General features: G+C 36.2%; 1 protein-coding gene across 6 annotated transcripts in view; it reads right to left on the bottom strand.

The window, feature by feature from the left end:
• LOC117988775 (rho guanine nucleotide exchange factor 10) overlaps positions 1-14995 on the bottom strand; it is a 70305-nt gene that overhangs the window by 29116 nt on the left and 26194 nt on the right. For 4 of the 6 annotated variants that reach the window (XM_034975969.2, XM_069503361.1, XM_034975970.2 and 1 more), the window contains 2 exons: positions 10450-10663; positions 5739-5915 (listed from right to left, as the gene is read on the bottom strand). In XM_034975969.2, the coding sequence (XP_034831860.1) occupies positions 5739-5915; positions 10450-10663 (391 nt within the window). The other 2 variants (XM_034975973.2, XM_034975972.2) reach the window with 2 other exon arrangements.

Below are 14995 nucleotides of genomic sequence, written 5' to 3'. Positions count from 1 at the left end.
AAGGTCTACAAAAATACCGAGCAAATTGATAGAACTATTATTCTCTTAACCACTATTTCATTTTAATTACCTTTTATTTATAGAACGGAGTTTATTGAAATTTCGTCTAACTGTTAATGACAAATACATAAATAAAAACTTTTATATAATTACCGTGTAATTTTTTAATGATAATTCATAATTGAGCCGAAACAGTGTTGATTAAAATCTTCTTACGACTTCAGTTTTAAATCTATCTGCCACATTATGTTTTTCATCAGCGTTTCTTCTATGCGATCGATGCGGCCTAATCTTGATATTGATGTTACACGTTTTTTTAGTGATGAAAAACATCTTCCAAATCGTCTTGTAGTAGGTATACGAATATCACCATGTATCATCATGTAAGACATCATGTAATTTCTTACAATTCTTTACAGGTTCATTAAAATTACACGAAATTATATGCTTCAATTTAAGTTTCTTTCATCCCTTTGATAAATTATTCGGTCGGACAGGGTCTTGATAAACGAAAATATTGTTTTCAGTCAAGACAATATAATCGTTAAATTAGCCTATTATCAAAATTGCAAACTTGCAATTTAAAGTATGCGCTGGACGACACAACATTTGGCTCATTTCTTCTTATTATTAAATTAATGTGGCTGATTCGATTGCACGCAATCATTATGAACTTAACTAAAAATATGACAGGTCTAAAATTATATGTATTGCTATCCCTCCCATACAGAAAAGGATAGCACTCTATTTACTAGTAGTAGTTCAGTTTAAAGAATAAAGATTGCATACAACAACACTAGCCACTATGGTCTCACCGGTAGGCTAAAAGCCATCTCTCTTATTGACCTAGGCAAACCCCTGGCCCTACAAAAGTCATGTTGCTAAGTACCTACCACATGCATACGTCGTAGGTAAATATAATTTATAAAAATCATTTAATTAGTATTCTGATTCACAGTATTTTAAGGTAAAGGCAAGATCGTTGACCCTAATACGATGCATCAGACCCGAGACCGTAATATAATAATATAATGCTCTTACGGTAAAATGCCTTATCGCATTAAGAATTTTCCTTGTAAGTCCCTTACTGTATTTATTTTAAAACCTAAACGAGGATTTTCAAAACAAGAAAGCAATGCTTTGCAAATATGTTACAAATATGAGTTTATTCGGTATCTTTTGTGGCTAAAATATACGCTGAAATTTTAGTGGTTGTCTTCCCGCGGCGGAATGATTTGCCCTCAGTAGTACTATCGGAACATCGAGTTGAACTTAAAAAAAAAATGTTTTTGTTTTGAAATAATTTAAAAAAAAAAACATCAACTTTCGTCAGCTATTTCTTTATTATGTACATATAGATATCAACAGCTACGGTATACATCGTAAACGCAATTATTTACTGGACACTTTTTTAATGGTTCTTGCTGGTTCTTCTCGGTAGGAAAGGCATTCCGAACCAGTGGTAGATGCATCCGACTATTTGTAAGTACTTGTAAAAGTTTATACAAATAAAAAAGATTTTCATTTTTTCATTTTCATTTCAATGTACTACTGGATGGATCGAACTTCAAGCAGGTATACAGTCAACATAAGATACGGACATAAGTAGGCCGAGTGGACTGCACCTAGGGTGAGATCTATAGAGCACACTCTGACTTAGCTTAGACTTAAGACAGAGTTAAAACAAGACAGAGATATCTCTCACATAAATCTGTCTCGTTTTACCTCAACCTTAAGTCTGAGCAAAGTTAAAGTGCGCTCTATAGATCTCACCCTTAGCATCTACGCAAAATAGGGATGACATCATACTATGAATTATAGATCAGGGAATCGCTCGAGTTGAGTGGTACAATAAAAAAAATCAATCGTTATACAGACTTAATGACGTAATTAAGTGCATAAGAATTGTTAATAATGCTCGTAGATAGGTACTGAAGGCTGACCGGCTATTACTTTACTACTTTGTGACGTAATTCCTGTTATGTTAATAGCTAGTGTTTACGTACTTTGATAAACATTTCAATGGCTGTATATTGCCGATTATAGCAACAGTAAGTTTTTCTCAGACTATGAAGTAATAATTAATTATCCATCAATTATATTTCACAATATTATTATTGTTGCTCATGGGACACAATACAATACTTATTATCTAAGTGTGTTCTTTACAACTATTAACCTATCGACTTCGGCCGAAGTCAAAGTTTTAATAACCCTAAGAAATTCAGTTTAAGATTGGCTCAAATTGAATAAAATAATGTTTTATTTTAAGTTCATGTACCTAAGCTAAGGTATCATCAGTAGGTATAATTTCGAAAAAATGACGAGTACAACATTTATTTACTTCAAAGTAAATTTAAAAGCAGTCCGTTCAATTTCGAAGCTTGCTAGAAACCTTCAGCTTCGGCCAAAAGTTCGCCCCATTTTGCCGTGAAGCCAAAGGTTTGCCCGAAGATGGTAGTTTTTGACCAAAAGTGGTCGAAGCCGAAGCTTCGGTCGGGTACTAAATATTAACCATCCCCGACAAGTCAATCCACAAAATTTAATACGCTATTTGTGACAAAACGCCAACAAAAAAATCCGTAGGTACCTACAGCAAGCTTAAATAATGCAAATCTGTTATATTAAGATCACAGTCATTCTATGAAGAAAAATAACTTATTTTGCAACAACATAATTTTATAGCTCTTATACGATGTTGCAAAATTAATTCTTATAACTGGAATGTCACGAATTACTTCAACATAAAGGAATCCGTCTTAAGTGCTTCTCGTTATGGTAACTCGTTGGTTTTCTCACGGTTGCAATGTATTATAAAATTTACCGTTGATCTAGCTATTAAGGCTCGCTTATGTTTATTCGTACTGCACCGCGACTTTTCAATTTGTAATTCACTTTTCACGAACTAGGTCCTGCCTCTTCTGAAAATGGTTAAATGATGCGTATCAGTAGTGCTGGTGTTGTGTGTGGCATAATCTTGTAAAGTATAAAGGCCCATCAGGCAAAAAGATTGCGACTGTTAACTAGCTGACTCTGAGCTGTAAATTGGGTGCAAAAGTTGTGTCCGTAGTCCGTAATCCACTGTAGAAAAATAAGCACCACGAGCTAGTAAATCTACACTAATATTATAAAGAGGAAAACTTTGTTTGTTTGTTTGTTTGTTTGTTTGTTTGTACTGAATAGGCTCAAAAACTACTGGACCGATTTTAAAAATTCTTTCACCATTCGAAAGCTACATTATCCACGAGTAACATAGGCTATATTTTATTTTGGAAAAAAATAGGGTTCCGTAAGATATTTGGGTTTTTCGGACACAAGGTGTAAAAAATCAACCAGAAAAGTTACTTATTTTGCGTACGCTGCCTAAACTATAAAAGATAGAACCATAAAATGTTCTAATTAATTGTAGATCTTATAAATATCTACAAAAAAGTCCGCGACACACTATACCCATCTATGTCGAGTGAGGCACAGCAACCATTTTTTTATTTTAAAAATCTTGAATTTTTTTTGGACTACATTTAAACGCGTTTATTTTACTCATGCTATTAATCCTTATCAAAATAAATGATTTCATCACTAAGAACAGTTTATGGAGATAATATTTGGTCTTTGAATGATTAAAATTGGACGTTTGGTTTTGAAGTTATGGCGAAATTAAAATACTACGATTTCTGCTGCACGGCCCGTTGTATTATATATAAAGAGGTAATGTCGTTAAGTTTGTTTGTAGGGGGTAATCTTTAGAACTACTGAACCGATTTTAAAAATTCTTTCACCAGTAGAAAGCTACATTATTCCTGAGTGACATAGGCTATACGGGATCTTTAAAACCCTAAATCTACGCGGGCGAAGCCGCGGGGATCAGCTAGTTCTAGATAAAGCTAGCCGACAGCCGCAAACTATTTGCCCAATGAGTCCGAAGCCTGAGTTTGCAAAGAAAAGTAAACAAAAGCTTTCTCTGAAAAGCTCTTCATTGATTTAGTCAAATTCGTTGATCAGTTCTAATTGGGGTTGCAAATTGCAATAAGGACGATTCGAGACGTAAGGACAAAACTTTAAGATGAGGCGTTTCTATAAGGCGGTGTTAGCCGAGATCATTTTACGTTGATTTGAACTACAAGAAACTAGCGGTGCCTAACATTTAGGCCAGGGATAAATCTAACAGATTATCGCGGAAGTTCTGTGCAAACACAGTCTGCAAGATTATTACATATTATTTATCGAAATATTATAACTAAGGAAGCGCCATTTCTGCGCGTACAAAATGCCGAACGGGATTACACTTGCGATTTTCACAAGTTTTTTTTCTTGGCCTTATCTATTTACATCTCGCACTAGACGTACTCGTACATACAATAATGAATACAATGCATTAACTTGCGGTGTGTTGCGTTGCGGTTTATGGTTGCCTTATCTCTATTGTCAAAGGTGAGGCGACATGACAAGTCGACAGGTCGTGTCGACCGGTAGAAAGGAGTTAAACGGGTTATAAATACTAATCACTGTATAAATATCGTGTGGAGATTATGAGATTTGGACTATCGTGGGAATTGGACGGTGTTATTCATTATAATTACAGTGATTTGTGACTAACAACTTTAACTCGTATCATTATGCTATTAATGTAATATTCGCCTTTTTATTTGTTTGTCATTTGTAACTTTGGCGACCAATTAGCGCTTGGCTATTTATTACTATATTAGTTTAGTTTAGTTTAATATTCTTTATTGTACACCAAAAAGAAAAGACACAAAAAGAAACATGTAAAAGAAGAACATACAATAATTAGCGGCCTTATCGCTGTGAAGCGATCTCTACCAGGCAACTAGGTTGAAGAGGATTTAAAGGCTAGTGAAACTGGGTTTAAGGTAGGTTTATATTAGCTGTAGACTTGTGTCAAGAAACTTGTGATTTTGTGATAGCGATCGTCACAGTTAATAACTATGACCGAAATCTCTGTTTCCAGTATTTTATGTAGGTACTTGCCATGATGATACGAGCGATGTGCAATTTTAAAAGAGATCAATTGGAATAGGGAAAGCGAAACATAACATTGCCTATATTAAAGTCGCCTAGTGTGTACCTACATCAATAATCATCATTAATTATTGTTGTTCTGCTTCAGTAGAAACTGTTCTGTAAGCTACACAGATATCTATAGATAATTCTTCTTTGAACAGGCTCTATTTACTTCTACTCATGTATTTATACTAAACAGAATTTGACTTTTCGCATACCTATAAAGATGACTTAACCGAGCCAAGGTCCACTCAGAGCTGTAGATCTTAGATGATTATGATGATCTCAAGGAAAGAGAATATTGAGTAGAAAAGAACGACTTCTAGAGGCTGGTCACCATATTTTGACGCATGCAGTATTATCCAAAGGTGACTAAATATCGTGCCAGTGTCTATATTATCTGTGCCGTTTCGCACATGCATGTCACAAGTACAGTGCGACAAGGCTCTCTTGGCACTTGAATGACATTGACAGGGGGCGCTGTTGGAGAACAAAGGCTTAGAATATTCAAACAAGATCAAAGGGGACACTTGACGGCACCGAGGAGTAAAACGTCTGTGCTTGACGGCAACATTAGTTCCGATTTTCGCCACGCGCCAAGATAGCCTTGTCGCACTGTACCTATACGAATTCGGCTTCACGTTTTTTTAATACCAATGTTTGAGCTTTGCTTATCTGGAGTTTTACAATATCTTTGGTAGAAAAAGATAACTTACGTTAATAAGCCTCTGCAACGTTGCGACATAGGAGTTTTCACTGTGAATGATGGCTGCAACTACATGTCTTCGTCGTAGCTGGACCGGCGTCAGGGAGTCTGGTGGGATGCCCAGCGAGGGCGGCGGGACCCTACCCCCGCGCACCTCCCCGCCGCATGAGAACATATCCTCCTCCAACTAGAAAGGAAAAACATATCATGTAAACAAAATACAACAAGTAGGTAAGTATCTAACCCAATTTTAAATTTCATATCGTTATATATCCTTCCTCCATACCAATGTTTTTTGTACTTAAATAGATTTATTGTAATGCATAATACCTAGGTATAAAAAATAGAGGTAGGTATGTGGGTCTCCTGCACTTGCAACTCCTTAGTATATTGTTTCACCTAAATTCTGCTAAATTTAGTCTCATAAATAACTTAAATAGGGATTTAAAACAAATATTTAAATCATTCTTGTAGATAAAAACAATATTTAAAAATTATATTTCTTATGCTTAAAAATAACAGAAAATTACTTCTAAATTAAGTAGGTACATATTCTTAACAAAAATCTTACTTTGAAAAATAACTGCTTAATTACTTTGTTTTCATAAATGTGGTATGGTGTTAAGCATTATAATTTATTATAATTATTTAAATAGTTAGCTTATAATATGATAACTTATTTTGTGCTAAGATTAAGTTTAATTATTTGTAACCATAACCATATTAAGAACCCATGTGACCATCATTATATTAATAAACCCAAGAGTGGGCATGCAGTTTATATGAAATTAATGACGAAATAGAAGAAATGAGAGAATTTGAACAGTAGAGACTATACATATTTATATTTATGGTTCAATACTTCAGATTTGAGAACGGCTCGACCGCTGATTTTTTTGTTGTATTCGTAACTATCAGGACAAGAAGTATGAAAAGTCAAAAATTTGGACAGTATTTTTGCACGAAAATCTCAATATACCTAATTCTCATTATCGGGTTCTGATTGCTAGTTGTTTCTCTATAATTTAATTTAAGGAAACTAATTACTTTGCTGAGTCACAAAACCATGGTGTTAAAATGACCCAAGTACGAACTACGAATGTATTATCCTTACGGAGTATTTGGTACGAATAATGATGAAAAACAAACACGTAATTCGCAAAGTACAGTCACTGTTTTAACAGTTCGGTCGCGTCCAGACTGATAAGTGATTTTATCTTATACCTATGCTCGTAGAAATGCATGCAATGCATCAGTACCTACTATATGCTTTATATATAGACGACAGAGATATTCAACTAATTGTCGGAGTTGCACGACTGTCTAACCCACTGACTAGATAAGACCTCTTTAAGACTATAGTAGAGAGGCTTGTTGTATATCGAGTAATTTCTATACTCGAGTATATAATGGGCAAAAGATCTTCATCTAAAAAGAAGTAAAGAAATAAAGATGAATAGATCATTATAATGCTTACATTTCTGTTATTGTTTAACTTTTAACTACTTAAATATGTTAAAGTTGTAAAACTGACGCTTGAGGTTCTTTATTATTTAATTATGCTGACATTTTATTACTTATTTGCATGTGTGGGCTTGTAAAGTTTGAAATGGTATTATTTTAAAGAAAAAATACTCTATTATTTTGACATAATTTATGAACTTCTATTTAACATTAATCGTGAACTAGCCAACCAACATTATTCAAAATAGGTAGCATTGTACTTTTTGATTGTCAATCATATGGTTATATGTGTAAGATAACTGATGTACCTAATGATTTAGATTTTAAGTTTGAATCCACATTACTGCACATTTAAATAATATTTATTATTTATAAATAAATGTTTTATTTATACTCGATGAAACTCTCATGCTGACTTTAAGTCTGGACACGGCCTTACAATATGAAAACAGTCCGAAAACTGAGAGCATTGTTTTATACAAAATACAATCCAAATTAAATACACAAATGAATGTGTTCAACCTTGAAAATGATTCGGATACACAAATAAACCTTCATTCTTCCCGGTATATAAACTCGTGGTATCTTCCCAAAAGAAACTTTATCGGTAAATTATGTTTTACTCATACTACGTAGCTTGTATAGTTTCATTTGACAGTATCCAGATGATGCGATTTCAGAAACGTGAGCGTGTTGTGAGGAAATTTCGCTGGTGCGTTGAATCGAGCAACGAGCGTACATCATAATGATTATTATGCGTATAATATCCACAAATTGCTGTTCGATCACGCCACTATTTATATCTATGCACGACATAGCCGAAACCGGTCCATCTGGAGTAACTCTTGTAAAATACAGTGTTATAAACGTAAACGTCAAAAGCCAAACCGTGCCCGTCACTGACCTCTACTAATACAAGTACGCTGGACTTGCGATTGCGAAGAAACATGATTTCTGTCATTTTGATGCTGATAGCAGCAGTTAACGTCATGTGAGCGTACTAGAAACTAAATGTTAGTGAAGAGACATCTGTCAACATAGTGTTATTCCCAGTACATTCGGTGGGGCGCGCGGCGCTTCGAGGCGGCACAATAGCTGTCATTTTGTATAGCACACCTCTTCCAGCGTACTTGTATGCATGTCCATTTTAGTGGCGCCCGTACAACTACCACGTGACTTACGTATACATCGAACGTTGATATAGAATACAGAGCTCTCTCACTTAACAACTTTACACAAAACATGGCTGAAAGCTTATAATCCTCAGATTATCGGGAAACAGAATTCAGATTCACTTTTGACATTTACGAATAACACGTTAGTCATGCCATCACACTAAAAATATACTGAAGCAAAAAAATTACAATCGTTAGCATCAGTCCACTATGGAAACGCACTGCGCTGCGGCGATCGTACGTCATTATATCACATGTTTAAATTAACTTTATTTATTTAGCACAGCTAACTAGTATGTACACGTTGGTGAGGATTCCACATCATAACTGCCGTTTGTTGTTGCACAGCGAGACACTCGAGCGGCTGGCCATGAATCATTCACTATATAATTGTGAATCATGTATCGTATATTTAATTGTACGGTTCCTTTAGTAGCCGCTGGAATTAAAGATGGCGAGCGGGCCAATGAATGACGTCTGTTAATTCCAGAAATTATTACCAACGGGAAAGTCAATGACCAATATAAAACTATGCTGTTTATTGGGTGTCAGTTTGAAGCTAGCGTTTATAAACTGTATGTGATTACACTATAACTCCCAATGTCAGGTCTCAAATTGGCTCAACTAGAGCAAATCGGATGTATGGTTTATTGATGATTGCTTTAAATTAATGATGCATGATGTTGAAATTGATGTGAGTTTAGTGTTGTTAGGCTTCCCTTTGCACCATGCATATATGCATGCGTATTACACAAATCGCTTTTTCTAGTTATTTTTAGGGTTCCGTACCTCAAAAGGAAAAAAGGAACACTTATAGAATCACTTCGTTGTCTGTCTGTCTGTCTGTCTGTCTGTCGTGTTTGTAAAGAAACCTATCACATTGACCTATAATTATGAAATTTGGCAGGTAGGTAGGTGTTATAGGAAGTGGGGTATTATATGATATAAAAGGGCTTGTAGATTCTAAAACAAATTTTTATTTATTTTTACGCTTATTAGTTTTTGTATTACCGCGCAAAATGTCGAAAAAAATACCTGAGTACGGAACCCTCGGTACGCGAGTCTGACTCGCACTTGGCCGGTTTATTTTTACATAATACGACAACTATTATGTTACACCGGGCTAAAGTAATTCTACGCACGATTCACAGAACCAACTAGGATTTCCGGTGTCAACGGTCCGAAAATATACAAGAGAGCACGATGAATACCGAATTGTTGTGCTTTTAAATGTACTTCATGGTAATTTTAGTTTCTAGAAAGGCGATTACCAATCAAACAATAATTTTATTACTGCTATTCTAGAAAATGTGATAACTGATAATCACAACTTCCATGCTAATAGAGAGAGAGCCCATCGCGTGCCCGACCTTCGTTATTTTATAAAAGCTGACAGTTTCTCTGCGTATGGTCCCCAAAACTGGAAGGAACGTTTGTTTGGATGTTTGTTTAGATCATGGTGGCTTTGATAGACAACAAGTAATAAAGGTGTAAAAATACGTTTTCATAGTTTGAGTTTTCACTCGTCGGTTGTCTCCACTGACTGCCATTCGATTTTTGAGCATTCCGTTCTGTTAGTGAAATAGCAGTTATTTGAGATGGTAAAGTTATAATCTATTCGAAGAATGCAACTCGCATACACGGCTAGTCGAGTATCCTGTTGCGATCTTGTGCCGCTGTCGGAATACCGGGCCCAAACCGGATTTGCATACAAAATGTTCATTGCAATACAGCTGGTGCTTTACGGGTTCTATTAAAATATCGAGTACACTTTGAAACTCAACATTTTGAATAAATTTCCTTACAGCCGAGAATAAAATAGAGTAAGCACCTAACTACGTCTTGTTTGAGTTGTCACTTGTCGTTACTGGAAATGAAAATTATTTTCTGTAACTCTACCTGACACTTTGCATAAAGTTTTTGTCGTTTTCAATTGATCCAATAATTTATTTATTTACTAATCTGAAAGTTTTTATTTTAGTCCAGCCTTCATGAAAACAATCAAAACTAAAGCTAAGGGTTCCAAGCACGTCATTCACGACAGCAAGCTATTCTTCGGTTATTGTTGGAAGGTATACCAACCTCAGGCAGTTTGGGCATCTTGTCAGTGTCGTGCCTGTCGGTCATGTCGTACTGGTGCGTGGAGCCGCGGCGCACGCTGAACCAGCGCGCGAGACGCCCACCGCCCTCGTCGTCGGGCGGCGGCGCCGGCGGCGAGGGCGCATTCCCTCCGCTGCGCCATCGCTCGCACAGCTCCCGCGCCCGACTCAGCGTGTTGCGGAGCTGGCCGGTACTCCTGAGACAATACAAACATACAATAGAAATACGTTTCTTAAGAAAAGTTTCCTCCTCCTCAGCGGTCTTCATGCAAAGGTAGTTTGGTTCTCTTGAATAGTAACCAATCAAACTCAACGGAACGCAAGCACGATCTAGGAACTAATATCTGAGTGATGTGTCTGTAATTTTCCAGAATTCTGGGACATGTTCTCGAACATGATCGGTACCGTCTCCTTCGGACTATCATGATGGGCAAAACTGAGGTAAAGAGAAGCGTTTTTATTAGTCGCGCGTCGCGTCGTTGAAATTGGTATGCGCTGAAAAAATACACATCCTGTCGCGAACTATACTCGTATGTTGATTTACGCAAAACTCGTGTGGAACTTCTGATGACATTTCATGATACCAACAAATTACTTCATTTTCAAAAGTTACTATTATTATGCAAAGTGTGGCTTATGTAAATAATATAATTGTTTATTTACATAAGATAAGTTAAGTAAATAGCATAGCAATTATTATTTGATAGTGTTTGTATAGGTTGCAAAGTTAATGTTGTTATTTGAAGTTTGATCCCAATTAAGAATCTTCCGCTTTTAAGATAAATCTAGTTACTTACCTACGTACTTATCACATTACATAAGAAACTAAAGTTATGCTTAGTAGTGGTCATATATTTTTTTGAATACTAACAAGTACAATTAAAAACAAAACACCACTGCCCTTACTTTTTCGACATTTTGCACGATAAATCAAAAACTATTATGAATAAAAAAGATAAAAATTCGTTTTAGAATGTACAGGTAAAGCCCTTTCATATTATGATACCCCACTCGGTATAGTAATCTTACTTTGAAAGTTCAAAATACTGTTGTACATGTTCATGAGCACATTTTATTGTTTTTGTGATTTAATCACAAATTCATGGTTTTCGGATTTTTTCCTTTACGTGTGCTATAGGACCTACCTACCTGCCAAATTTTATGATTCTAGGTCAACGGGAAGGACCCTATAGGTTTCTTGACGACAACGGAACGAAGTGATGATAAGGGTTCCTTTTTTCCTAGTGAAGGTACGGAACCCTAAAAAGACTACATAGTAGAAAGTAACATTTCCTGCAAACGCATTCAAAACCCGGGCGAACCATAGTAACCAGTTCCTAAAATTCAACTTAACTAAAGTGCCCCGTAATGGTGCCATTATTGACTCACTTTAGCTTAATTAACACGATTGGAAGGATGTAGGCAATTATTCGACGCGGAAGGGCATCAACTGAGAGAAAAAGATCAATCAAACACGACTATTGCCGGGGAAACTAAAATAAACTGCTTTGGAAACCACACTGGTTGGATAACTTTCGGAAAATTACTGCCGCTTTTCAACACCACCAGAGTACTAGACATCGGCATTAGATAAATCTGTCATTTTATATGGATAGCCTAACGTCGTAATTTGACACCTCCGTGCCAATTTGGCAGGTTAACGTAACGACTGTGTCACGTTTCTTAACAGAAGTTTTCCCTGCAACCATCATTATTACAATCTCAATTGTTGTGATTAGCTGAATTTGTGCGATTCTTGTTGCAACAACGCATTGTAGCCAATAGTGAGCGAGGGTCAACCAATCAGAGGTGATTGCGATCATGACATTGTAGCTGTCATTCTATCGCAATCGAGCAGCATAGCAGTATAAAGATTAACTTATGATGGACATTCTAAATGTCAAGAAAAAAAATCTTGCTTAAAAAAGATAACAATATTGAAAACCACTAACTACAACGTATTACGTACACCCACTCACTAACTCTTTGGGAGTAGTGCTTGTAGCTAGCAAATATAGAGTGGACAGAAAAAACAAAGCAAACTTCGTCAAAATAGGTCATCGCATTCCGATGACAAGTCATAGTGTAAACGTACATATAAATATGAATTTTCTATCTAGTATTCGTATTAAATTTACTACATTACTTTTTACATCGAGAATAAATCGAAAGATTACCTTCGTTCCTTTTTGGTAATGTTGTGCAAAATGGCCTTCACTCGGTTATTCTTCAATAACAGGACAAGACGTGGCATTCTCCAGTCAAAGAAACAACTATACCAATTATTGTCCTGTCTTAGTTCGTACTAATAGAGATTTATTACAAATAGCTCAGTATAAAGGTCTGGTTAATTATTTTGTAACGGCCATGTCACACTTCGATTTTCGCGATCGCAAAAACCGCGCGTCTTATAGGTACATCGGGAAAAGCTAGAAAACGCTGCTCTGTCTTTCTCGTTCGACATGAAGTTTTTTACGAGATATTTCACGACGGTTAATTGCCTCATCTGATGACAGAAGTGATGGCTTATTTTTGCGATAAGCAAAATCAAAAAGCAAAAATGAAACGAAAAGCCTGTGGCTATCCAGCGTGGAAATGCAGCCAGAATTATTGGCACCATTTCACACGGGCTTGATTTGTACAGTAATAAGAGATAGGATAGAATACTTTAAGTTTTAAAGTAGCATTTTCAATTTATAAAAAAACTAGCTTATGCCCGCGACTTCGTCCGCGTGGACTACACAAATTTCAAACTCCTATTTTACCCCCTTAGGGGTTGAATTTTCAAAAATCCTTTCTTAGCGGATGCCTACGTCATAATAACTATCTGCATGCCAAATTTTAGCCCGATCCGTCCAGTAGTTTGAGCTGTGCGTTGATAGATCAGTCAGTCAGTCAGTCAGTCAGTCCCCTTTTCCTTTTTTATATTTAGATAATGTTGTTTTTTAGATGATTTCATAGAAGTCATTACTCATTACTAAAATTGAAGTTGTGTGTTCAAACTTTAAACCATAACACACATCCTCTCTGTATTTGCAGTACCTACCCTTTTGAGTTCGATTACTCTTCCTTTCCTAGATTGCCTAAGGTTGAACGGGTCGACTCATATTATTATCAGCTGATATTTCGCGGTAAGAACGTAGAATATAAAGCGGCCTTATTAAGAGCATTGTATTGGTATAAACAGGCGCCCGGGCACATTATATTAAATGTCAGACCAATAAACGATATCGTCATCCTCGGAGCAATTGCTCGAGAATACTTGAGATATGTATTTGCAAATAGGTAACTATATTAGACACACACAGATATAATAAGTAACGAACGACTTATTGACTAATGGAACATAATAATAATGAACAACAATGGACCAATTAGTTTGTCAAAATATTAAACAAAGGAAATGATGAAGGTTGATCAAATGACACAACAATGAATTACCTTTATAAGTATCGATTAAATGCTCAAGGTATAGGTAGGTACTGTTCTAACAAAACTAATAATTTAGCCCAGGCACGATTTGCTCTACATCTTAGTTCAACTAGTTCAAATTCCTGAAAGGCTAGCAACGCATCGGCAGTTCCTCTGGTGCTGCAAGCGTTCATGGGCGGCGGTAATAACTTAAAATCAGGTGACCCGCCTGCTCGTTTGCTCACTATCTCTATTTTAAAAAATCTATGTTCCTTTTGCAGCCAATAAAATCTATTATGTATGTAGGATGGTACATCTACTAAAATCACTGAAATAATTACGTAGGTACGTACTTACATGTGGGTAGGTACCTACTTATACGTATTATAATTTTACAAACAAAATAAATTCATCAAAAACGCAACGAATACCTACATAGTTATAACTTATAAGCAATATACATTCCGAGTAAGAGTAAAATTTACTAACAATAAGTATCTACTATCTATTTTCCTTAAAACTATTATGTAATATAAATAGCTCCCGGTGTTATTCTCAAAGAAATTGTATTGGCAATAAGTAGCCAATTTTACAAAGCTGCTTCATTAACAGAAGCAAAGGCAACACTATTCAGTTGTCACTGAAGTCATTGATTGATGTATTACTAATTCATGTATTGAATCTTCAAATTACAAAACATAGTAACTACTTGCATGTCGAAATGAGACACGAACATAAAAGCTAAAGCCACACCTGCGCGTCATGAACGCGGGATGCGGGACGCGATGCGGAAGCGTCCATGACGCGAAACTATAGTCCGCGACAAGTCGAGATGGCAATCGGGTTATGAGGCGGGGAGACGCCCCGCACACCCGCACTCGATCGCACCGGTGTAGACTGTGTGGGTGTGCGGGGCGTTCCCTCCCCGATTGCCACCTCGACCTGTCGCGTACTATACATAAATTCACAGGTTCATAACTCCATGATTACTAGCTTGTAAGGCGCAGCTTACGATGACACAGCGCATCATTTTATTCTGTTCACACACTTGCCTGATGATTTATTCCTGCATCGTGACAAACATTACGTAATCGACAATTTATTACAATTTATAAGTA

This window comes from Maniola hyperantus, chromosome 15, assembly GCF_902806685.2.
Source record: "Maniola hyperantus chromosome 15, iAphHyp1.2, whole genome shotgun sequence".
Classification (NCBI taxonomy): domain Eukaryota; kingdom Metazoa; phylum Arthropoda; class Insecta; order Lepidoptera; family Nymphalidae; genus Maniola; species Maniola hyperantus.
Note: the sequence above shows the minus strand (reverse complement) of the source record. Positions and strands in the feature narration are given on the sequence as shown.